We start from the raw sequence: 25,353 nt of genomic DNA on the forward strand, positions 1-25,353 counted from the left end.
GTGTGGAGCCCACCTTGCCTTCTCCTCTGAACAGGAGCCCCTCACATCGGATTCTCAATGCCTCCGGGGCTGGGGCCAAATCCCTGTGATTTCTGTGTCTGTGTCTCACCACCGTGTTTTGCACTCTGTGGAAAGTGCAAACGGAGAGATGGCTTCTAGACTGGGCTCTGCCCACTAATTAGTCGTGTGGCCTCGGGCCAATCTTCCAGCCTCTCTGGTCTCCTTTCTCCCTGACAAATAACGGTGATGATACCCACGGTTGTTCAGGGGACAGTGAAAGGTCTGGAGAGAAGACTTCTGAAAGCTGGGAGCCCCAGGCCAGTGAAAGATGTGGGGGTAGTTTTACCCCCATCCTTTCATCGGCGGCGAAGTCGAGTCTCATCCCCTCCGCTCTCTTCGAATGTCAAGTGCACCAGCTTCCAATCCCTCCTCGGGGCGGGCCTTTGGGCGGCTGGGAATCCTAGGCTGCGGAGGATTCCGGGGCAAACTCTCGACTCTCCTCCCGCCCAGCCGTCCCTTCCTGAGGCCTCGCAGAACACACCTTATACCCGGCGTCAGAGCGCAGTTCCGAGCGCAGCCCAGAACCGCAGCTTCGCGGCGCGGTCCCGGGCCGGGGTCGCGCATCTCCAGTCGGTGACTCAGGGCCGCTTGGGCCGGGGGTGCGTGGAGGTAGGCGGGACCGACCAGGGCCGCGCGGGAGCAGGCGCTGGGCGCCGGGTCGCTGAGCTGTGGGAGCAGAGGCTGGCTCTGGCCCGTCGCCATTCCACCGCGGGCGTCTGGCTCGCGGGGCCTTGCTCCAGCGCCGCTTCGCACCCGCCGTGCCCCTCTCCCCGGGCGCAGCGGCCGGGGCAGCCGGCGGGGGCTGGAGTGCGGGGCGGGCTCTGCGCGCGAATGAATGGGCGCCGGGGGGACGCGCGCGCTCGGGGCTGAAGGGCATTAGGACCGTGAGGATCGCTCCGCGCTCCTGTCTCTCCCTATCACCCCCCCACCCCCCACCTCTCTCCCTTTTCTGCTCTGCAGGACTGAGCAGCCAGGCGCGAGCGAAAACAAACAGCTGGGGCTGCGAGCGCCCCCACCCCGGCCCCGAGAGCAACCGGCCCGGGCCCCCATTCGGGGCGCCCGCCCGCCCACCATGAGGAAGATCCGCGCCAATGCCATCGCCATCCTGACCGTAGCCTGGATCCTGGGCACTTTCTACTACTTATGGCAGGACAACCGAGCCCACGCAGCATCCTCCGGCGGCCGGGGCGCGCAGAGGGCCGGCGGGAGGCCAGAGCAGCTCCGCGAGGACCGCACCATCCCGCTCATTGTGAGTACGCCCTGCGCGCCGGGTGGCCGGCCGGGGAGCCTTGGCTCGCGTCCTTAGCCCCGCGCGGCTGCAGAGGGCGCGGGGCAGGGGGCTGCGTGCCCGCCGCGCCCTGCCGGCTTTGTATATGTTGGAGCATTCCTGTCCGTTGTTATGGCAACCTCTGTCGGGCCAGCCGGGCCAGGGCGCACGGATGGAGGGAGGGTGACAGCGGATGGGGGCTGGGAGAAAGTGCTGCAAGTTTGGTGGGCCCGGCGAACGCGCGCGACTGGGAACGCGGCTCTCTTAGCACTGCGCGGGCGGAGCCGGAGGCTGGGGGTCGGGAGCCGGGGACAGTCCGTACCTCGCCCGCCCCAGGAAGGCAGCTGGACCTTGCGCGTAGCGAGCCGGCAGTGGGAACCTCGCGCGGCTGAGCGTGTAGGAGGCGGTGCGCACCCCCTCTCTAGTCTCCGGGGGCAAAGGACGTGGGGTGGGAGCGCTGGGTAAGGCAGGGTCGCTAGGGGCTGGCCCGGGCTTTGCGCCCCTTTTCGGCTCGGATCAACTTGAACTTGCTTCTCTCTCACGGAGGACTCGAGTCCCCACTGCACCCGTGGCGTTCTCTGGGTCCGGGAAAGGTCTCTCTTCCTGTATGCGCCCTTCACCCCAACACGAGGGTCCATCACGACTGGCGAGCTGGCAGTGTGTGCGCTAGGGCTAGGAGATTCCCTCTCTCGCGGTCAACTCCGCGATGCGCCAGCGGGGAAACAAAGGTGGCGGAGCACGGCGGGGGCCTCCGCGGCGTTGCCGGGGCCCTAGGCGCTCCCGGGACTTGGGCTGGGGCGTGCGGAGCCCCCGCCGCCCTGCAGGGGGCGTTGCTGTCGCTGCCTCCGCCGGGGCCCCGGGTGACAGCCCGGTGTGGCAGGGGCACCTGTTGAGGCGGGAGGCTCTGGGACCCGCGGAGAGGCGCGGTCGGGGGACCGCGTTCTTCCGACAGGGGCCGGTGGTGGGCGAGAGCCTTGGGCAACCCTCAGGACAAGCTGCTGTGCTGGGGCAGCTCTGCCAGAAGAGGACCAAGAGGAGGGAGAGCAAAGTGAAGGGCCAAGGGGGGAGAGTAGAGCTGGGTGGCCATTCTGATGGAAAAGATCTGGGTCTGGGGAGGGAGGAGTGCGAAGCTCCTCTGGGAGGGGAGATGCAGGTTCAGGAGGTCGAAGGCTTGTGTGGAGTAGCATCTGGGATATTTCTGCAAAGGCAGCCGAGCCCCAGTAATATGGTGAAGGTGGGTGTCAGTGTGGAAATGTTCACATATTCCCAACCTGCCCCAGATGCCATGTCTTGTCAACCCCCCCCACCCTCCCCACCTTTGGAAGAAGTAAAAAAACCGCTGCAGGGGATCCTTATTTCCTAGCTTTGCCTCCGGAGACCTTAGGCTTTATGGGTTTTCCCCAACTCCCTCCCCCAACTCCCAGATCCCTGTCCAGCTGAAGTCTGTGGGTGAGCCTGATTAGGTGAGGTGGTCCCTTCTGAGCCCAGGGTCCCTGTCACTAGGAACTGTTTCCAGAGCACTTGAGGATGTTTGGATGGAAAGGCTGATGAGCTTAAATCCTCCAGTGTAGACTCCAGGGTATTGGGATCTGGGCAGACTGACAGAGTGGAGTGGGAACTGGCCAAACCAGTAGTGGCCCCAGACCTGCAAGGGAGCTTGTGCAGGACCCATCCGAGCGGCCCTGTTCTTTCACCCTGAGAGGGCCAGCCCGGATCTCAGGGTAGGTGGGCTTGGATCGGCTGGGGAGAGGCAGGCTGGCCAGATGTTCTGTCCTTCGCTCTGGTGACGCCCTGGTGACGTGTGGGGAAGAGGGTCTGAGCTGGAGCAGGAGTGGGAGGGGAGAATGGAAGGGAGAGAGGAAGGGGAAGGAAGGAAGAGAGCCCAGGGAAACTGCCGGTGGGAGCTGGAGTATGGGTCTCCTCACAATTGTCTCTCCTTCAGAATCCTGACCTTGCTCTTGGACCTCTCCTCACTCCTCCTTGCCCTCCGAGATCTGCCAGAGATCTGCCCGGAGGGCCGCTCAAACCCAGAGCCCTGGAACGGTGCGGGGCTGGCGAGGGAGGGGGTGGGCTCTGCTGGAGGCCCAGGCCGAGTTTTGAGGGGAGGAAATTGGAGGTCGTGAGGGGGCGCGCATGAACAACCTCCGGCCCTCTCCTTGTTCCCATGGGGTTCGACTTGCTGCAGATTGGAGCAGGGCTGTGAACTGGAAGCTAAGTTTAAAGTGTGAAGGATTATCAAGAAGATCCCGGGAGCCAGGGAGTGGAGGTGCAGGAAGAGAGGGAGAGTGGGAGTTCCAGGGCTTGAACCACAGCCTCTTCTCCGGCCACCGCGGGCCATGGCCAGTGCCCTCTCTGTTCTTCAGTTTTAGCTCTGTTCTGCTGCGTAGACATTGGTCCCCAGTCACACACCTCCCTGGACACAGCCTTGCATTGTCTTCCTATCTTCCGAGGTATTTCACTTCAGGAGGGTTCTTAGTCATATAGGCTGTCACGCAGGGACTATGCTGGAAGCTTCTTACATCTCCATATTGATGCACACAGCCAGACTTAATAAGTACTTGTTAGGCGAATGAAGTAGGATTTCTGCCCGTCTCTGGGAGCAGCCAAGCTTCACCCCCCCCCCACCGCAGGTCCCCCACCCTAGCGTTTTGTTCCTGGCTCCAACCTGAGCATAACTAAGGAGGTAGGGGAATGCATGTTCATCTTCCCCCGGGGGTTGAACCCTATGTCCTGCCTAAAAGAGGCAGGTGCCTCTGAGGGTTGTTCTCTCCCAGAACGCTGTGGTGAACCTCTCACTGGCCTCCCTGCCCTTCTAAAACATGTCTCTGTCTAGTTGGGCCAGGACGCTGCATGTGGGTTTTCAAATTCTTAGGGAGTGATGTGGCCAGCACTGCTGACAGAGGCTGAGAAAATTCAGACAAGCGTCATCATCACTCCCCTGGGGAATTGGAGAGCAGAGCTGGGAAAGGGAGGGTCTGCCTAACAGCCTGGGCCCGGGGGGGGGGGGGGGGGGTGGGGGTGGGGTGGGGGGGGGTGGGGGGGGCAGCTCTGCCTTCACAATGTCTGGGCTATTCGAAGCCAGCCAAGTTGCTTCTAGACCTTGGAGGCGCTGTTTGGCATTGTGGGGTGTCGGCATAGCAACCGTATGGCCCGGATTTCTCAGGGAGGTCCTGATTTTTAATATTCTGTCCTGCTGTCAGCCCATGTGTCACAAATTTTGATGTGAAAAATTGGTTACGGAATGTGTAAAACTACAGGGAGATACTGACTCCGTCCCTAAGTGGCTGCTGACGATGTGGCAGGACTCGTGATTTTTCCATGCCGTTTTTTCTGGGCAAGGCAGTGGATTTGGGGAAATCCACTTGAATCTACATTGATGCATGCTGGCCCTGGACGGCCGCTAAAAGAGGCGGCTGAGCAGACACGGCCGGCCTTCGGTCCTCAGACCTCGCAGTCGGGAAGAACATTTGTGATTGGTTTGGCACCCAGGTTTTCCATATGCTAGTTCTCTAAGAGGCATGGGTGGGATGTTAAGGTGCTACACGGAATTTCACTTCGCAGGCATATTTTTAAAAGACTGTCCATTACGAATATTTTCAGGAAAGGGGTACTCATTTGCAACATTGCCTGTTTGGAACCGTGAAAGTCTTAGGCACGAGGTTTGTTTTTTTTTTTTTTTTTTAAGATTTTATTTATTTATTTGACGGAGATAAAGAGCACAAGTAGGCAGAGCAGCAGCCAGAGGGAGAGGGAGAAGCAGACTTCTCTCGACAAGCAGGGAACCCGATGTGGGACTCGATCCCAGGACCCTGGGATCATGACCTGAGCCGAAGGCAAACACTTAGCCAGCTGAGCCACCCAGGTGCCCCAGGCACAGGTTTTCTTATCCTCCAATTCGAATCCTGCTGATGATCATGAACAAAGTATTTTTATCTCTGGACCTTGGTTATTTTATGTCAAATGGTTTAATGATTTCTAAGGTTTGTTGATCCTTAGACAAGCTCATGAGAGCTTCATTTCTAGAAGCAAATAAATTGGCTTCAAGGGAATTTTCCTGAGGGGCGTTGTGAGGTTTATGGCTTGTGGAGGGGCAGGTCCCTGTCAGGAGGAGGTCCTGCAATGACCCCCGAGGCCTCGAAGGGATCCCTGCTCATCGAGCAGGAGGGGACACAGGTGACGGATGGCTTTCCTGGTACTGTGCCCTGAGAGCGGAGGCTTCAACAAGATCTTGATGGGTTCATATTTTATTTATCATGTGTGCATTTCGGAACTGTGGAATAGGGTTTGCCTAAAGGACAGAAAATGATTTTATATTTCATTTATCTAGGTGCCACACACAAGACAGAGGATGGGGAGGGAGATGCGTGATCACCCACAGCTCCCCTTGCCAAACTGCTCAGATTGGGAAGCACCTGGTCTCCTGTCACTTGGGTCCCAGCCTGGGTCATGCTGAGATCTTCCTGTAGGACTTGGGGACAGCACATAGGCACCAAGACTGATAAGGGCCTGAGAGCCTAAGAGTCACCTCCCTGGGAGGCCTGAGGCCCGAGGTCCCAGGATTCCAAGGTGCTGCTCACTCTTCAGATGGCGCCATATTTCTGTGCAGTAGCAGCAGTTCCTGCACGGGCTGCTCCAGGCCTTGGCCCGGCTTTCTTCTCCGGTAGTCGAGTTTACCAGCTCTGGGAGCAGAGGAAGCCCTTGGGTCTGGAAATGCCATTTCAGGAGATGTGGAGGGGCGCAGGCCAATCAGACTGTTTCCTGGGTGCACTTGCAGACGGTGTGCAATGGCTCTGGAAATGGCCTGCAGGGCCTTGGTGTCTCTCCTCTAAATGGACACTTGTGCTCTTTGATCCCTACCTGTCTGGCCTCTGTCAAGTCCGTTACCTCTGTGTGATGTTTATGGAGGCTGCATTCGTTGGCTGCTTCTATGGTAGATGTCTCACAAACTTCAACCTCTCAGATTCCCCTCAACAAGCTGACGAAGTAGGTGCCATTATCAGGTCCGGCTGACATATGAGTAAACTGAGGCTTACTTATCCACAATCAGGCAAGTAGGAAGTGCCTTTAGAACGAGGTGTTTCTGTCTGTGAGGCCCGAGCTATGTCTTCTTTCCCCTGAAGCATCTTTTTTTTTTTTAAATATTTTATTTATTTGACAGAGAGAAATCACAACTAGGCGGAGAGGCAGGCAGAGAGAGAGGAGGAAGCAGGCTCCCCGCGGAGCAGAGAGCCCGATGCGGGGCTCGATCCCAGGACCCTGAGATCATGACCTGAGCCAAAAGCAGAGGCTTTAACCCACTGAGTCACCCAGGCACCCCTCCCCTGAAGCATCTTTAGGGCAAGACCAAGGCTGATGCCCCAGCGTCTCTTTCCTGGAGTACTTAGATCAGCTTTGTGTTTACTCCATAAACATTTGGTGGGGGGAAGAAATGCAAAAACCTTTGAGAACAAGATGTTAGCAGTAGAAAAGTAGGATTATGGGTAATCCCTCCCATCTGTCTTTTGGCTTTTTTGACAATTTTTTTAAGTAGGCTCCATGCCAGGATGGGACTTGAACTCACGACCACGAGACCTGAGCCGAGATCAAGAGTCAGATGCTTAACTGACTGAGCCATCCAGGTGCCCCTCAAAAAAATTTTTTTAAAAGATTTATTAATTTGGGGCGCCTGGGTGGCTCAGTGGTTTAAGCCGCTGCCTTCGGCTCGGGTCGTGATCTCAGGGTCCTGGGATCGAGTCCCGCATCGGGCTCTCTGGTCGGCAGGGAGCCTGCTTCCCTCTCACTCTCTCTGCCTGCCTCTCTGCCTACTTGTGATCTCTCTCTGTCAAATAAATAAATAAAATCTTTAAAAAAAAAAAAAAGATTTATTAATTTGAGAGAGAATGAGAGAGAAAGAGAGAGCGTGGTAGGGGCAAAGGAAGAGGAAGGGAGAAACCCAAGCAGACTGTGTGCTGAATGCAGACCCCGACGCGGGGCTTGATACTACGACCCTGAGATCAGACCTGAGCTGAAACCAAGAGTCGGGTGCTTTAACTGACTGCACCCCCCAGGTGCTCCTTGACGTTTTTTTGTTTTTAAGATTTTATTTGTTTATTTGACAGACAGAGATCACAAGTAGGCAGAGAAGCAGGCAGAGAGGGGGAAGCAGGCTCCCTGCTGAGTCCCTGTGGGGCTTGATCCCAGGACCCTGAGATCATGACCCGAGCTGAAGGCAGAGGCTTTAACCCACTGAGCCACCCAGGTGCCCCACCTTGACGTTTTTTATAATAAACATCTTTTAACATTATAATGACAAAGCCCTTTGGGATAAATATTTTAAAAAATATTCAGTGCTGAATAAAATCACTCTCGATTCCTCGATGGAAGTAAACTTCTTAACCACATCTCACACTTCTGACTCTCCCGTCAGTGCTCAGCATTGAGCCAATGGAAAAGGCGAGGTGTGGCTCGTTGTACATTAGGAACAGCATGTCCCAAGGCTCAGAGGTGGGTGACATCTTTCGACACGCTTAGAGTGTGACACCTGCCATTAGAGGTCCTTGCAGGGCCAAGAACTGGCAGAACAAAGTGGCCCGAGATGGAAACAGGTGTTGGCCACTGGGGTTGGAGGTGTGAGGGGGTGGAGAGATGATGTGGAATGAAAACCAAGTGACCCATTTCTAGGGTCAGCCTTGCCCCCAAGGGCTGATGTTTTCTTAGGTGAGTCACCTCCCCTCTCTGAGCCTTAGTCCCCTCATCTGTCAGATGAGGGTTGAACTATAGGATCTCCAAGGCGCCTTCTGACTCAAACTATCTTTAGCTTTGTTGACCTACTTCTGAGAAGTGAGGTGGCCCCAAACCAGGGCTCAAGGTCTGCAAGTGCCTAGATGAAGGAGAATAAGGCCAGAGGGTGAGGTGTACAAAGAGCCAGACCATTCGTGTGCAGAAGAGCATGAAACCTTCAAGTTCTCGTAAGGAATAAGCTGGACCTACTCCGTCCCCATTCTCTTCCCTTCAAATGCTGTCTGATGAGCTGCGCAGCTCCCTTTCTGCTACACTAGAAGCCTGCGTATTTGTGTCTCTCGGGTTGCTCACAGACACACATGTCGGGGTGTCTGTGGGTGGACTTCAGACATCTGGGCCATCTGGAGAGACCAAAAAGAAACCACACAGACCCCCCTCCCCCAGCAGAGAATGAATAGTCCTGCATCCTTACACTTGACTCAGAAGACAGGTATGGAATTGCCCTTAGGCCACAACCTGGAAATGAACATCATAAAAATCAGTTTAAGGAGATCAGGAGATTGGCCATCTCCTGGTAGCCTGTTGCTTTTCCGGGGTTACAAACCCAGCAGATTAGAAGAAGTGAGATGAAAAAATTGCTAGGAGCTGCGGCTACTCTGAGAAGGGACGACAGTTGACAACAGAGGACCAACCAGGAAGGGCTGTAGGAGTTTGGAGCAGTTCCCCGCTTCCTGAACAAACACACACTGGTCAGAAATGCTGATGGTATCATTATTTCTTCTCTTGACAATTATTTGCTGAACGCTTACTATGTGTCAGGACTGTTCCAGGCTCTGGAGATAACAAACTGGGTAAAAGGCTCTGCTCTTGACAAGCTCGCATCCTAGTCTGGGGGAGACAGACCATAAACAGATAAATATGCAATGCATTATGTGTGTGTGGGGGGGCAATACCATAAAATAAATACCATGAAAATAAAATAAAGCCACAAAAGGAGACAGAGAGATGAGAGAAGGATGGCCAGGAGAGGCCTCTCAGATAAGATGATGTTTGAGCTGTGGCATGAATGGAAAGAGAGCCATACGGGCATCTAGCGGGAGAATGTTCCAGAGGGCCAAGGCCCAGGGCACAATCTCTGCAGGGTGTGTGCCCAGGGCACTTGGCTGGGGCAGGCTCAGCAAGGGTATAAGTGGCCCAAGGTGGAAGTCTGGGTCATTAGGCCCGTAGGCTGTGGGGAGGAGGCTCAGGAATATGTCCCTGAGTCATCAGGAAGTGATAATTTACACCCAGTGTACAGGCTGGGTACATCAGCGGACTGTCATTCCGTTCAGAAAATCTTCCAGAAATGTGATCAATATAATGGGAAGTGTTGATTCTTAAAGAGATAACTAAGTTCTTCGAAAAACAGTCTATGGCTGGAACACTTCATTTCCTTATAATGTGAGATCAATGAGGTACTTGTGTGTGTTGTCTCTCTCTCTCTCTCTCTCTCTCTCTCTCTCTCTCTCTCTTTCTCTCGGAGGGGGAATGGAGAGTGCTGGTGCCTGAAGAGATTTAAAAGACAAAAGATAATGGGGCCCTTGTTGAAATACTGGAGTGAGGCAGGGTGGGGGAGGGCTCTCTCTCAGGGAGAGTTCTGTGTGGGAAGAATTCCTCCATATGGTGGTACGTGGTCGAGTCCCTCTTTGTTTCCTCGTCTGCTTCACTGCGTTCTCCTCAGGTGCATTTGGGACGCCGGAAGGGATGTTTTCTGGCAATGCAGGAACTTGGAAGTCTTGTCCTTGTGTACAAGCAGGTTCCCCCTCTGTACCGGCAGAACCCTGAAGGCAGAAGCATCCGGGGCCTTCCCTCAGACATGGCGTGGGCCCCTGAGGCCTGGCAGGATCGAGGACCCCACACAGCTTTTTATTAGGCAGGCAGTGGAAGAAAGGGGCTGCTTTCAGGGGCAAGACCGCTCTGCCTAGGCCTGTCTGAGACTGTGTCCACTGATGTCCAGGTGGCTTCCCCAGTGCCCCGGTGGCTGGTATGATAAGGCTTCATGTGTCCCTGGAAAGCCGCCAGTGCTCTCTCTGTGGTTCAGGTCACACACCCTCAATTCCAGACCGCTGTCAGTCATGCCCTTTCAGAGGCTGCTTTTCAGAGTTCAGACTTTCATCCTTTTATCTTCTCCCAGCAGCGCTGGCTTTTAGCTTCTTTCAACCAACTGTTGGGGAGTACTTCTGACATTCCAAGGTCTTTCATCTCAAGGGGGTCTGGCCCAGGGAGGCCACAGCCAGAAGGGACCCAGGTTGCCAAGTTGCCAAGTCTTCAGTCAGTTTTGAGGGGTGGGGGATAGCTTCTGGCACCTCACATGTCTCTGACCAGATTCTTTGCTTAGAAACAAGCTTTTCCCCTCCATGTGAAATTCCTCCTTGTGGGGTTAGGAGGGGAAGAGGCTGAGGAGAGTAGGAGAGGTTGGGGGTGTTATCCAAGGGTTTGGGGTAGAGCTCTGCCTGAGGCTTAGGGAGAAAGAAGATGCGATCCATTAGTGATGTCTGAGCTGGTGTTGATGGCTTAAAGGAGTCAAGTGGTAGGATTGAGCCAGAGCCCCCAAATAGTTCACCGGACCCGAGGCCAGAGGGAGAAAGGGAACCCAGGGAGAGAGCACACACACTGCAGGGACCAGGGAAGATGATGGAGGACTTTTGGGAACCATAAGCCAAAAGGGATGTGCCGATTAGAGCCTGGTCACAGGGGATCTGGTGGAGGGTGGCCCCTGTCCCTGGGTAGCCAGAGCCCTGCATGGTCCAGATGAGCACTGACCACTACGTGACCATAGCCACATGTGGCTACTGAGTGCTTGACGTGTGGCTGGTGGGACAGGGGGAACTGAGTTTTAATTTTATTTAATTTTAATTGATTTAAAGTGGAAAAGCAAACATTCATTTCAGTTATTGGGCAAATTTTAGGAGTGTTTGGAAGAACTGAAGTTTGTGGAATCCACATTTTGAACTGTAAAGTTTATGAACTGTCAATATGGAGCAAGTATTTCCGGCGAAAATTTAGTGTCTCAGTTGAAATGTGCTGTAAATGTGACATACACTGAATTTCAAAGACTTAGTACAAGAAAAGGATTTTAAAATATTGACTACATTTTGAAATGATAATATTTGGATGTATTGGGCTAAATGGTATATACTATTAAAATCATTTGTATCTGTTTCTTTTTACCTTTTTAATGTGGTTACTAGAAATATGTAAATTCTGTGTGGCTAGCATTCTGTTTCTTTGGGCTGCGCTGGTCCTTACACGTGTTCACGAGCCCTCTCTAAAGTGCTAGGAAGTTGTGGGCAGAAGGTTTTATGTAAAGTGAAGAATGTAGCTACATTCCCAGTTTACCTTGACTTCGGGGTAAGTCCTTTCCAGTCCTGCTGCTGCAGAGTCTGGTTCCTAACACGCCGTCATCTGTTGGGCAAGGACACCTCCCAGCATGGGCCTTCGTCCTCATACATCATTAAAACCAAGGCCAGTGTTTTCTTGAAGCCTCTTTTCTTTTCAAAATCCCTTCTAAGCTCTCGCTGTGATGAAAATGGGTTTTGGGTAGGAGGGGTCAGAGCAAGAGAAGCAGGGGGCCTTTTACTCCCTTGGAAAGTAGAGGGATTAGTTCCAGTCTGTTGCTTTCGGTGTTCCGTCTTTATCCTGTTAGAGCCAGAATGATAAATAGGTCTCGGCTCCACGGCCAGCCCAGAACCTGTGGAAGAGGCCGCCAGCAGCCCCGCGGGGAGAAGGCTGCTGAGGCTACGTCAGGACTGAGTGGGAAAGAGGCAGCTGATTAGCCATGTCTGTAAATGGCACGGACTGGGACTGTAGAACACGTGCTTTGTATACACTGATCCTGCCCTGATGAGGTTGTCTTCTTAGAATTTTCCTCCACTTTAAAGACCTGCGACATGTTTTAAGAAGTTGGCCACTTAGAAGAAGCAGGGATGAGGCTTGTGCTGAGTTAGATGTGCAGAGAGGAAGTTGATCATCTCAGCTGATCAGAACCCTAACCAAGGAGATATGACAAGAGCTTTAAAACACTGTGTGGACTTTTAAAACACTTGTTCACTGACTCAGGAGAGGTGCGTTGGCTCTTGTCTGGCACCAGTCTACTGGCAGGATAAAGACAGATCTGTAAGCCCAAGGAGAAGGGTATACACCTGGAGGGGCTGGGAGAAGAGAGGAGGTTGGTTCTTTTCCCTTTTTTCCATACCTTTCCTCCCTTAAAAGTGGGCTCTGAACTGGAGCACATTTGCTTCTTGGTGCCACATTTCTGGTTATGGCTTTGTTCGAGATGCGGAAAGAGAGTGGCCAGGAGCACAGCCCCTGGAGCCATGTTCCAGCTCTGCCACTTACTGCAACTTATTTAAACACGCCGTGCCTCAGTTTCCCTATATGTAAAGTGGAGATACCAGAAGTCCCCATTGCAGATGGTTGCCATGAAGATTAAATGAGTTCATCCCCATAAGGTGTTTGGAATCATGCCTCGAGCGTAATAAGTGCTACACTAGCATTGGCATACAAGTTAGTAACGATGATATAAATTATCATCATTTGTTAACTTGTGTATTACTTATTTAAAGCTGTGTAACAAATCACCCTAAAACTGAATGCCGGAAAGCTGCACAAATCATTTGGTCTCTCTCTTCTGTGGGGTCAGGTATCTGGAAGTAGCTTGGCTCCGGGTTTCTCAGGGAGGTTGTAGCCAGATGGGAGCTGGGATTGCAGTCACCCAAGGGAGCGAGAGTGACTTTCTCACGTGGCTGGCCAGCTGTTGGCCGGGGGCCTCCATCCTTCTCCACATGCGTCTCTCCACATGTCTGCTTGAGTGTTTTCATGGTGCGGGGGCTGGGTCCTCCTGTAGCCAGCAATCCAGGAGACCAAGGAGGGTATTGCAAAGACTTCTTGACCTAACCTGGGAAGTCACAGAAGCAAAGGAGTGATGTGATCAGAGTTACGTTTGGAGAGATCTCTGTGGCTGTTGCTTGGAGAAGAGACAGGGGAAGGGCAAGGACAGAAGCACTTTCTGACGGCCTGGTAAGTGTCAGAAGCTTACCAGCTGGGTTTCATATACTTTCCCCTTTATCCATCATAGCAGGCCTGTGGCCTGAGTTTTACTATCCCCATTTTACAGACAGGGAGCCTGACTCAGATTGGGCAGGTTACCTGCCAACAGAGCCAAGAGTTACCCGGGGTTGCCTGGCACCAAAGCCTGGGGAGACACACGAACTCTCAGGATGGCCCCCTCGTGATGCTGTGGCTTACAAGGGAAAACACTTTGTGAAGGATCTTAATTCCTCTATTTCTCCAAGTCAGGATAAGGAACCTGAGAAAGCCAGACAGGGGAGGAACAGGGCCCTGGTGATCTTGGCACCTGCCAGAGCTGGGGGTGGAGTTGGGGGAGGGGTAGATCAAGGGGCTGGGGCAAGGTTTGGAGGATTGTATGGACCAAAAGGTGTGAGCTGGGGTGAGACCCCCACACTTGGCTAAGTCTCTCCAAATTAGCAGAACTTTTGAGGTCAGGGAAGCCTTAGTGTCACCTGAGCCCTAGAGATTTCACACAGGGGGATCAGGCCTTCCCACCTGCCAGCCGGCAGTAGTGAAATAAATGAACTAGACCAATATATATCTGTGCAAATGGAGCTTAAAAACATGATGTTAGGGGCGCCTGGGTGCCTTAGTGGGTTAAGCGTCTGCCTTCGGCTCAGGTCATGGTCTCATGGTCCTGGAATCAAGCCCCACATCAGGCTCCTTGCTCAGCGGGGAGCCTGCTTCCCACTCTCCCTCCTTCTGCCTCTCTGCCTACTTGTGATCTCTATCTCTCTGTCAAACAAATAAATAAAATCTCTTAAAACAAAACAAAACAAAAAACAAACAAAAAAATGCATGATGTTAAGGATGCCTGGGTGGCTCAGTTTGTTAAGTGTCCAACTCTTGATTTTGGCTCAGGTCATGATCTTGGGGTGGTGGGATCGAGCCCCATGTCGGGCTCCACACTGGTCATGAAGCCTGCTTATGATTCTCTCTCTCCCTCTTCCTCTGCCCTTCCCCTCCCAGGCATGCACTCTCTCTCCCTTTAAAAACAAAACAAAACAAAAAAACCCACTTGATGTTAGAGGAGGGATTGCAGATGATCTTGTATACTTTTATGCAAATCAGAGTAATACAGTTGTGCTGTTGTTCCCGGATGTAGGTGAGTGTGTGTGCATATCTCTCTCAAAGTGTAACAATGGACTAAAGAGGAGAAGCAGCACACTTAGAGCAGTGAGTGTTCCTGGAGAGAGACGGAGGAGGGGACCAACAGGGAATTTGATTTTATTTGCAATGTTTTATTTCACTTGTTTTTGAAAAGAGAGGCTTGAAGCCAATCTGACAAAATGTTAATAAGTTGTTAATTCTGGTAGCTGTGCAGGTGATTTCTAGTCTTTGTACTTTTTAGAATTAAAAAACAAAAACAAAACCCAAAACCTTAGGTCTAAAAACATTTTAGAAGGAAGGGAAAGGAAGAGTGGGTGCCCCAAGGTTGCTGGGTCTCAGCTGCATGAAGATGGAGAAGGAGGGTAGTGGAGGGAGGGTTGAGGGCAAGATTCCTGCCCCCTAGCTCCCCAGAGAGCCTGACACCCACGCAACACTGTTTTCACTTGCCTGGAGAACTGCAAAACGATTCTAGGTTCTCAGTTCTCAGGGCTTAGGTGTGTCTTCTGCACCTGAAGATCAGCGGAGGAGGGGCCGGCATTGGAGGTAGTGGTGCTGGAGCACTCCCTCCAACAAAGTCCCAAGAGTTGGGGGTGCAGGGGTCCCGGGGGAAGGAAGGGTCAGGGAGGGGGAGCCCAGGCAAGCAAAACTAAGAGCCAGAGCCTGGGAGTTCCATCTGTGAAAGGACGTGAATAGTAAAAATGTGTTCTTCACTTCTGTTGGGGTGAGTGGATGACAAAGTCTTGTGATACAGATCAAAGGTATGAAGTTTCTCTCTATTGTTCTCTTTTCTCCCTTTAGACACTTACATGTTTAATATACAAAAGACAGGAATTTGAGAAGGAGACAAAAATCACTCCAAATCCCACATTTGGGCTTACTATTACTAACATTTTGATGAATAATCAATTCAGATCCTTTTTGGTGGATTTATTTATTTATTTGACAGAGAGGCACAGCGAGAGAGGGAACACAAGCAGGGGGAGTGGGAGAAGGAAAAGCAGGCTTCCCGCCCTGAACAGAGAGCCTGCTGCGGGGCTCGATCCCAGGACCCTGGGATCATGACCTGAACTGAAGGCAGACACTTAACGACTGAGCCACCCGGGCTCCCCGTTGGTGGATTTTTTAAAATGAAATCGTATGGGGCACCTGGGTGGCTCAGTCAGTTAAGCATCTGCCTTCCGCTCAGGTCATGGTGTCGGGGTTGTGGGACCGAGCCCTGTGTCTTGAGCCTGCTTCTCCCTCTCCACCTCTGCTTATGCTCTATGTTGCTCTCTCTGTCTCTCTCTCTCTCAAATAAATAAAATCTTAAAAAAAAAGAGAGAGATCATATATTTTATGCTGTTTTGTTACTAGTTTTTTTCATTTAGCACTGTATCATGAACACTTTCTCTGTCAAAGTTTTCTTCCAAATGTTTTTTTATGGCTGCCTAGATTTTCATTGGGTGAATATTCATAGATTATATAATTGCAATTCGTGGATCCTGGAGATTAGGTTAGATTGGATAATATGAAATTGTTGTTTTTAGGTAAAAAATGGTCACCTTGGCAGTTTCAAATGATCAACCAAATACGTTTTCCAGTTTTTCATTTTTATGAACAACACAGCAATGAACATCTTTATAGGTGAACCTTTATGCATAGCCTCAATTAATTCCTTAGATAGAGTCCTGGCAATGGAATTGTTGAACAAAATATCAAACATTCTGCTAAAGACAGATCGGATAGGGCTGGGATTAGGGAGAGGTGAGTGGGGTGAGTGGTTTAAGTCAGGACCAGATCTGTCCATATCTCAAATGTTAGTTTTTGCTTATTCTGGATATTCTGCAGTAATTTTGATTTTTAAAAATATTTCTTTAAAATATCTATCTTGGGGCACTTGGCTGGCTCAGTTGGTGCCCCTACAATTTATTTTTTTTTAATGGTAGACTCCATGCCCAGTGTGGAGCCCAATCTGGGACTTGAACTCACAACCCTGAGATCAGGACCTGAGATCAAGAGTAGGATGTTTAACCAAATGAGCTGCCCAAATAAAATCTTAAAAAAAAAAAAAGATAAAATATCTATCTTGAAGGGCGCCTGGGTGGCTCAGTAGGTTAAGCCTCTGCCTTCGGCTCAGGTCATGATCTCAGAGTCCCGGGATCGAGCCTTGCATCGGGCTCTCTGCTCAGCAGGGAGCTTCCTGCTACCCCCCCCCCCCCCCCCGCTTGCCTCTCTGCCTGCTTGTGATCTCTCTCTCTGTCAAATAAATAAATAAAATCTTTTTAAAAAAAATCTATCTTGATCCCTGAGTTCGTTTAGCGTCCTCTTACATTTCACACCCCTCGTGAGTACCTCGCTGCCTCCCCCTGCTCTGGCCCCGGATAGTGAGAGTGTTTCCCCTGTGGCATCATCATCATGAGTGAGGCTTGTAAACTTCTCAAAACAGTGTCGGTGTGCTCAATCAGCATGTTTATCTCGTTTCAGAAAACGTGTCGTCGAGCATATGGCAAGCGCTAAGCTAGAAGTTGGGTTGCCAGGGTGCGTTAGGTTCCTGCCCTCAAGCTGCTTGGGAGAGTAAGGGAGCCCACCGGGGTGGGGAGCGGGGTGGGTGCCATCGCAGGGCATGAGCTAGATACAGCGAAATCTTTGCCTCGCACAGCGATGGGGGGGTGATGATGTGGGCTGAGTCTTTCACCTGGGCACATTCTGGTTGCTCCCGGAGTGAAAGGGACATGAGGTAGGAGGCGGGTCCTGAGCCAACATGCTGTGCGGGAAGCCTAGTTCCAAGTCATTCTGTTAGTAAGGTCGTAGTCTGCAATGGGAGGAAGACCAGGCGGAGAATGAGCCTCAGCGGCGGTAGAGAGACACTGGGTTACTGGGGTTCTGCCCTGAGCCCCATATCCGTCTGTTCCGAAGTCACACTGACCATGGGAAGGCCAGGCTCCTGCAGTCCGCTCACCCTCCCAGGGGCGCCTCCTTCCTTGTATCATAGATAATGGTAACATGGATGCCAAAGGTTGATTTCTTCTTTTTCTTCTGATTTTCTTATTTTTAATCATGGCGTAATATACATAACATGAACTTTACATATTAACCATTTTTAAGGGTCCACAGTGGCATTAAGTAGCATGAACGCTCACAGGTTGTGCATCCATCACGACCGTCCATCTCCAGAACTTTTTCATCATCCCAAACTCAAACTCTGTCCCCATGAAACACGAACTCCTCAACCTCTCCTTCCCCACCATTCTACCTTCTTCTCTGTGAATGTGCCGATTTTAGGTGCCTCCTGTAAATGGAATCATGTGGTCCTTGTCTTTTTGTGACTGGCCTGTTTCACTGAGCATCATGACCTTGAGGTTCTTCCGTGTTGTAGCCCATGTCAGAATTTCCCGCCCTTTGGAGGCTGAATAATATTTCATCACACACATATACCACATTTTGCTTCTCCATTCATTCATGAATGGATACTTGGGTTGTTTCTGCCTTTTGGCTGCTGTGACTAATGCAGTCGGGAACATGTGTGTGTAAATATCTGTTTGAGACCCTGCTTTCAATTCCCGGGGGTATATCCCGTAAAATGGCATTACTGGATCATATGATAATTCCATTTTTAGTATTTTGGGGAACTACCATCCCGTTTTCCTATTCTGATTATTTTTGCCAGATCGGTCAGCTGAGGCACCCAGCACAATGCCTGACACACTCACAGTGCCTCGTGAGTGTGCAGTGGACACTGGTTGCCAGGATGAGGCTCTTTGAGATGGAGTAACTCACCCAAGGCCCCACAGCTGGAGGTGGGGGGGAGGGGCCAGAACACACTGGAACCCAGGGCCAACCCCAGAGGCCAAAGTCTATCTCCAGGCTGTACCTGCTATCTGAAAGGGCCTGGCTCTCCTTGGTTCTGGGAGAAGTCTCATCCTCCCTACTCCCCCCTTCCCTCTCCTGGGGGCAGAAGCTGAAGACACAGCCCTTAGGGAGCCCCCAAGCTTCAGAGCAATCAGCTGCAAACGTTGCCAGTGACAGTCGTGACTCTCAGGAAAAGAAAGGGGCAGGTGGGTCCAATTTCGATCACCAGAGTTCAGGAGGAAATCTCAGCTTGGGCAGCTCAGGGCAAGTGACAATGAGGAGCATTTGCCACATGTCCACAGCGTGCCCCGAGCACTAGAACTGTTGCTGCTGTGTCTCAGCCCAGCCATGCTGTAGACTGCTTTTCTTCAGCTGTCCCTCGCACACCAGTGGACAGGGTCAGCCCTCGTATGTGACCTCTGCGGCGCCTGGTACACGGTGAGCACTCCCAGAGTCTGCTAATGGTTGAGCCCGCAGGGCGCCTGCGATGCTCCAGGCCTGGAAGACCTTGATGCACGTTCTCAGATATAACTCTGCAAGCTAGGGACTGTCCCCATCTCCACCAGCTGGATGGAGATCGGAGGGTCAGAGAGGGAGTGACTTGCTCTTCTTGCTGACTTGTTTGATGTGTTTAGCTGATCAGTCAGGGTGCTGGGCTCAGAAGCAGGCGTCGGCGCTCCTCACCACACACTTGTCTAAGGAGAAGGGAACCCGGCTCAGCTCCAGACCTGGGCAGGTGGGATTCTGCAAGGGAAGCGCCTGCTTGGATCCCTGGCATGGGAGCGGTGGGGAAAGGGATGCGAGGAAAAGGCAGTTCCCAAGCCGGTGGACCCCAGCGCCCTGCTTGTCTGCCCTCCCGGCTCTTCAGTGTTCTGTGAGCTCAGGCGGTGGAAATCCCTTTCCTCTGGCTGTGTGGTCATGACACCAGCCCAGCCCTCCAGCCTCCCAGGCTCCATAAGCTCACGTGACCCCGGGGAACCCGCGCTTGCTTAAAAACGATGACATCACTCTCTTTTCTCCCAGGATACTGGCTTGTGGTGTTTCTGCGACCTGATATTTCTCAGGCCTGGGGACCCCATTATAGTCCCCCTTCACTCCAGACACAGCCCTCTGCCCGGGCATAGGGGTGCTGGGTAGGAGCCGAGCCTGTCTACACCCCATGCCACTATGGTCGTCATTAGAAAAACAATATTCATTCTGAAATGACTTCTGGCTGGTGAGAGTTTGCATATACAGACCTCTTCAAGGACCAAGTGCTAGGACTCTTACTTTGCATAAGTTACGTGTTGGGGTTTGCCCCAGAGGACCTCTGAGAGATGTTGGAATTGACATAGATTATGTCTACACTGGCTGATTTTTTTCTTCTTTACATGTAGACGGTTTAAGCTGCACGGTGAGGTTTTATATCCTTCAGAGGGGCTTGGAACCCCAGACCACCCTGGTCTTCCAGACATGAACTCTGTGTAGTTCCCCACACAGTCGGCTGGACATAGCATTGTGCGTGGGAGCCGGGCCTGATTCGAGACCTCCATCTTACTGATCTCTTTCGTTCCCTCCGTCCACTGTGCCCCAGCCACACTGCCTTCCTGTCTTTCCATGGGCGCCTCAAGGTGTCCTGCCCCAGGCCCGTGAGTCGTACCCTCTGCCCAGCCCCCTCTCCCAGCTGACCATGGCTGGCTCCTCTCTCCAGCCCTCTGCATCCCTTTACCTGTTTTACTGCCTTCCACACACTTATCACTCCCTGATCATGCTCGCGGGCCCTTTACTGCTCTCCATCTCACAGCTCCCATGGAATGTGCTGCACGTGAGAGGAGAGATGGTGTGGCGTGCACGTCTGTACCACCGAGCAGGGCCTGCCCTGTAGTTACCTGTAACTATGTGTCCTTGACCACAGATGAGTGACTGACCTCTCAAACCTGTTGCGTCATCTGCGCGGTGGACAGGAGTCACGAGGATTACATGAAAAGAGCTCTACCACCCCCATGGGCTGCGGCCCCCAGTAGACACATGAGCCGGGGACCGTCCGTCTGGTTCGCCCAGACAGTGCTGGCACCTAACGGGCTTGCCGGACGTGTGGATAGAACTGGAGGGAGCCTGACGGTTCGGGGCATGGCTGCTGTATCTTTGCTCACAGCACGGCCCCTTGCAGGCTGTATCACCAGGTCTGGGTTGTCAGGACGTCAGCGTGTTTGCCAGGTTCACACCTGGCCTCTTATAGGTCCTGATTCTTGGGCTCGCACAGGTGAGGAGCTTGGTGTAATCTGCCAGGACACTTTTCCAGGGTCAGGAAGATAGGGTGATGGGTTTCATGGATGCTGAGACTGTGGACTCTGCCAGAGTTCAAGTCGAGCTCCACGACTGACTAGCTGTGTGATGGCGGGCAAGTTACTTAACCTGTCTGTGCCTCAGTACCTGCATCCCAGGGTCGTTATGAGGATTGGATTACATACTCTAAGTAGTCTCTTTGAATGGTGCCTGGCACTTGGTAACGCCACCTTACCTGTGTTGTTGGTATCCCTCTGTTTTCTCGGCTTCCCTGTGTCATGTCTTCATGTATTAAAGCTGTAGTCATAAAGCACCTACTATGTGTCACGGGCTGTGCTGGGTGCTGGGGGGTCAGAGATGAATGACATGACCCAGCCCCTGTCCTGGAGGTGTGGGAAGAGATGATGACTGGGTCATGGACAGATGCCGGGTCATACCTACCTAAGAGTGATTCGGCTCAGCCGGGTCCCTCCTGCTTTGCAAAAATAGATTCTAGGTGATCACACCTGTTCTGCTGAACCATCTCTCTAGCCCTCTCCTGGGTCTAGCATTGTCTTAACAGGGCCATGGAGACCCTGCATCTCGTTCATATCTTCCAGCCAACCCCCCTGCTGAGTTCCTTCAGCCCCAGGGATCAGGGAGTGGTAGCTGACCTGCCGCTATCCAGACTCAAGGGGCCCTGGGCTGCCGCCATCAGCGAGGAGAGATACGCAGAGTTGTTCCGGGGATGGGGATGCGGGTGGAGTGGCAGTGTTGGCCGCCAACAGATGGGTATCAATGAGGGAAGCGCAGCCCCGGGTCCACCCTGGGCCACCACTTGATGTCGTCACCCTGCCTGGTGTGTTCCAAGAAAGGGGAGAGTCAGGAGCCAGAACCAGGAGGCCCTATCCACGTGGCCTGCTCACTTGGGAACAATGCTCCAGAGCAGAAAAGTTGCCCCCCACCCTGCACCCAGCGCCGGGGCCTCGACTGAGCACCTGCTCATATGCACGAGCTGCTCTTCCAGCAAAGCGTGGGCGCTGGCAATCCCTGGACGCAGCGAGCTCTGCTTCCACGGCTTACAGCGAGCTGGGGCAAATTATGTCTCCGTCCTGTGTCTGTTTCTTCACCTGCAAAACAGGGGCAATAAGAGCAAAGTGCCTCTGTCTGGAGAAAATTGCTGTGAGGATCAGCCGAGATTGTGCATTAAAAGGTGTAGTATTGAACTTGGCTTTATTGCCCTTATTAGGCTGATGTCATTTGTTTTGGCTGTCATTTTCCAGGGACATTCAGGTTGTACTCAGAGCTCATCTCACAGAGAAATAGGGTGGCTGTCATGTAAGAAAGATCCCTCTTTTCCAAAACAAACTGTCCTAGGTACCACATGGGTGTTTCTCTTTTAGGGGTGCTATTGTCATTGCACAGAGAGACCCATCCAGGTTCCCTCAGACTCTGGACACCCAAAGGAAACTGAGGGTCTCTCTCCTGTCCCTCCCTTAGTAACCATGTCGTCCCTCACACAGAGGTGCTCTCTCTCCTGGGTACACACCCAGCGTTCCTCACTAACTCTGACTTCTCTGTACTTCTGCTCAGTCCCGGCATGTGGCTCGGGACCACTGCGACTCTGTCCCCATATCTGCCTTTAGCTCAGTGTTTTGGCCCAGCCAGGGCAGCCTCACTTTCCGGCTTCCTGAGAGAGACTCTCATTGGCCCAGCTCATCCTGCTAAGCCAGACCACAGAGGTTAAAGGTCACTAGTGAACTCCTAGATGGGCTGCCTTTTCAGAGTCACAGACTAGGGCAGCCGTTGGTCTGGGGATGCTGGGTTGAAAGCAGGGCAGAGGCCTTTGGAAAGGGGTGGAAAAGGGAATTCTCTGGAGTGATACTGATGTTCAATTTCTTGTTGGAGATTTGTATCACACAGGTGTATGCATTTAACAAAATTCCTCTGAAGATACTCTTAAGATCTGTGCATTTTACATGCACTCGCACACAAGCTTAAACAGATGTTGACCTCTAGTTAATGACGTACATGCTGGCGGGATTCAGGGGTGAAATACAGTGAGGTCTACAGCTTCCTTTGAATACACTGGACCGTGCAGATGGACCGATTGGCAGATGAAAGACAGGATGAATAGAAGGACGGATCTATGAGGAAGTAAATACAGCGAAATGCTAATGGTAGAACCCAGGTGGTGGGTACAGGGGTGTTCACTCTATAATTCTTTCAACTTTCAAACATTCAAAGAATTTTCAAACATTCAAAAATGTTTATGAGACAGTGTGAAAGCTTTTATAGGAAAAGAAAAAGTATGTGAGCAGCCGGGCTCTGTCATCCCAACACTGTGCTCCTTCTCCAGGACATCTGTGCCCCAGGCAGGCTACCGAAGGCCCTGCACGGGCTGACCAGTATCTCACTCGCATCAGAAGCTTAGAGGAGTTGATGAATAATTGAGAGGCTCTAGGATATGTGTGAGGCACCCAACGCTCCTGGTTGTCCAGACCAGGCCCACATCCAGCCGGGTCACTGGAGAGGGACATACCTGGACACCATTCAGGATCCTGTTCACTTTTGGACGGTCTTTGTAGAAGTGCAACTCTGTGCCACACCCTAACTTTTATAGTGAGTGTCTCTTGTGTCGTCACTATTGACATCATTGTTGTATGTCCACAGCATGAGCGTCCCCAAAATAAAAATCTCTGTCTCAGAGCCTCGGGTCTGGTTGCTTTTGCAGCCCAGCATGGCGGGCCTCTCCCAGGTGCTCCGTCAATGTTTACTGGCTACATGCAAGGATGAGTGCATTGTAGAATTCAGCACAGAAAAGAAGCATCTCTCTCCCGACTGGTGGCAAGCTTTCTTTTAGCAAACAGCGAGGACAAAGCAGTGCGTAGTGCTTCCCTTTTGGTGTGGGTAGAAATTCAATATAGCAATTATAGCTGTTCTGGTGGCCTGGGGTCCCTCACTGGGAGTGGGAGGGCTCCCCACTCCTTCCCTTTAGTAACTCTGGGGTTTTTGCCTTCCTGTGTCTGATGCTACAGGGAATACATAATAAATAAATGAATAAAATCAAGTCCAATTCTTTCATTTTGCTGTGAGGAAAATGATGCAGAGAGGTCCAGTGACTTGCCTGAAGGCAAACAGCAGTCTGATGGGCAGCTGAGTCAACCCAGATCCCGGCTCTCCCTCCTTCACAGTTCTTTCTCCCGGACCACACCGTCTCCCGTGCTCAGATCTGAGCCAAAGCCACAGCGTGGAAATGACGCAGCTGGCCTGGAGTGAGATGGGCTGACCAAAGTCCGGACTGTGGGGCCCAAATCCAGTAGAAAATTCTCGCTTGATCCTTATCTGGGTAGTGAGTGATGAGTTCTGAGGACTCAGAGAGAGCCCTCCCTGGTACCCTGAGCTCTGAATGGCCCCTGAGGTCTCCTGAGTCCCGAAAGACCATGGTGCTAAGAAACCATGGTCTAAGAAACTTGGCATCGGTGACCTCACAAGTCCAAAGCAAACCAGCAAAAGTATCTGCGGCCACCTCTCTCAAGTCCTGGCGCCCTGAAGGCCCAGGAGGGTCTGAGGAAATGACCTGGAGGGCCACCTAGTGGTCTGATTTACAGGAGGAGAGAGGGTCCCTTGCTGAAAGTCACTGGGCTTGTTCCGGCCAGCTGATGGGGAGCCGAGGGCTGGGATCCAGGCCTCCCGGCCTCCGGCCACAGCTCTTCCCACAACAACATGCTGCCTCTTTAAAAAGCCGCAGGACAGTTGTTCTGCATTGGGGCAAACCAGAAGGCAGCTGGAACGGGCTGAATGCCAGCTGTGGAGAAACCTCTGATGCAATCGCTGGTGAATGAATTCAGCAGAGACGCCGCCAAACCTGACCCGCATGGACAGCTCAGGCCCTTGGGGCCACAGCACTCCTGCCAGAAACCCCAGCACCGGAGTGTCCCCAAAGCCCCACAGGGCTGATGGCACTGCCCCCGTTTACCCCTTCCTTGAGGGAGCTCCGAGGCTGGCCCAGCATGTTGTAGCCCCGGACCTTATAGGACTCCCTCGGACATGATGCGATTCATGGGCCTCTCACAGGGTACATCCTCGAAGACCAGAAGTCTCCATTAGGTTTCCAGAATGCTATGGATTGGAAAATAGTCTCTAGGGCATGAGACACTTAAAAACTCAACCCAGGGTCTGTAAAAGTCAGTACCTGGAGAATGAGAGCGTGCGTGGCCCAGGCTCCTGTTTTGAGTCTGATGTTGACGCGGACTTTTTTCCTGGCCAGTGGACAGAGATCATCATTGCTTTCCTTTGGGGCCTCTGAGGGATGCTGAGGGGCTAGAGGCCTTGGAAAAGCCGAAAAGGGCTGAGCCTATGTGTAAGTCATCGCTTTGATGGGAGTGCCGTTTTGGAGTCTCTGAGGGTAAGTTAACATGAAAACGAGTCATGGATAGGACTCGATAAACGAGGCACGTATAGGATACCTGGAAGGCTGGGAACCAGCCACATCTGGTGGTCCAAACCCCTGAAGGCCTCACTTTGCTGGAAGGTTGACTACAGTTCTCCTGCTGCCCACCTTCTGTCCTGTGGTTACCCTTTGGCAGGAAGAAGGGGGATGCCTCCAAAGGAGTCCGCAAGGACTACTTTGGCTTCCATGGTCATGTTGGAGGGGGTGGAGAAGACCCTTGGATTTCCCCTCCCAGTGAGGTTGCCTCAGAGACAGGAGGCAATTCCTTTAAAGGAAACCAGGTGCTCTTTAAGGGGTGCCTGGGTGGCTCAGTCAGGTAAGCATCTGCCTTCAGCTCAGGTCATGAACCTGGGGTCCTCGACCGAGCCCCACGTCGGGCTCCCTGCTCAGCGGAGAATCTGCTTCTCCCTCTCCCTCCACCCCCTCCCCCCATCTCGTGCTCTTGCTAGCTCTCTCTGTCTCTTTCAAATGAATAAATTTTTAAAAAGAACCTTAAAAAAAATAAAAGGAAACCAGGGTGCTCTTCAAAAGGGGAAACGGATGCTGGCTTCCCAAAACAGAC

At 52.3% G+C, this 25,353-nt stretch overlaps 1 protein-coding gene across 2 annotated transcripts in view; it reads left to right on the plus strand.

Moving 5' to 3' along the window:
• The first annotated feature begins 506 nt into the window (after positions 1-506).
• GALNT16 (polypeptide N-acetylgalactosaminyltransferase 16) overlaps positions 507-25,353 on the plus strand; it is a 92,964-nt gene continuing 68,117 nt past the window's right edge. Inside the window, exons 1-2 of one of the 2 annotated variants that reach the window (XM_046009896.1) lie at positions 507-669; positions 1,021-1,309. In XM_046009896.1, coding sequence (XP_045865852.1) covers positions 1,133-1,309 — 177 coding nt within the window. In that variant the 5' untranslated portion in view covers positions 507-669; positions 1,021-1,132. The remainder of the gene's footprint in view (positions 670-1,020; positions 1,310-25,353) is intronic. The other variant, XM_046009897.1, reaches the window with a different exon arrangement.

This window comes from Meles meles, chromosome 6 (assembly GCF_922984935.1).
Source record: "Meles meles chromosome 6, mMelMel3.1 paternal haplotype, whole genome shotgun sequence".
NCBI lineage: Eukaryota > Metazoa > Chordata > Mammalia > Carnivora > Mustelidae > Meles > Meles meles.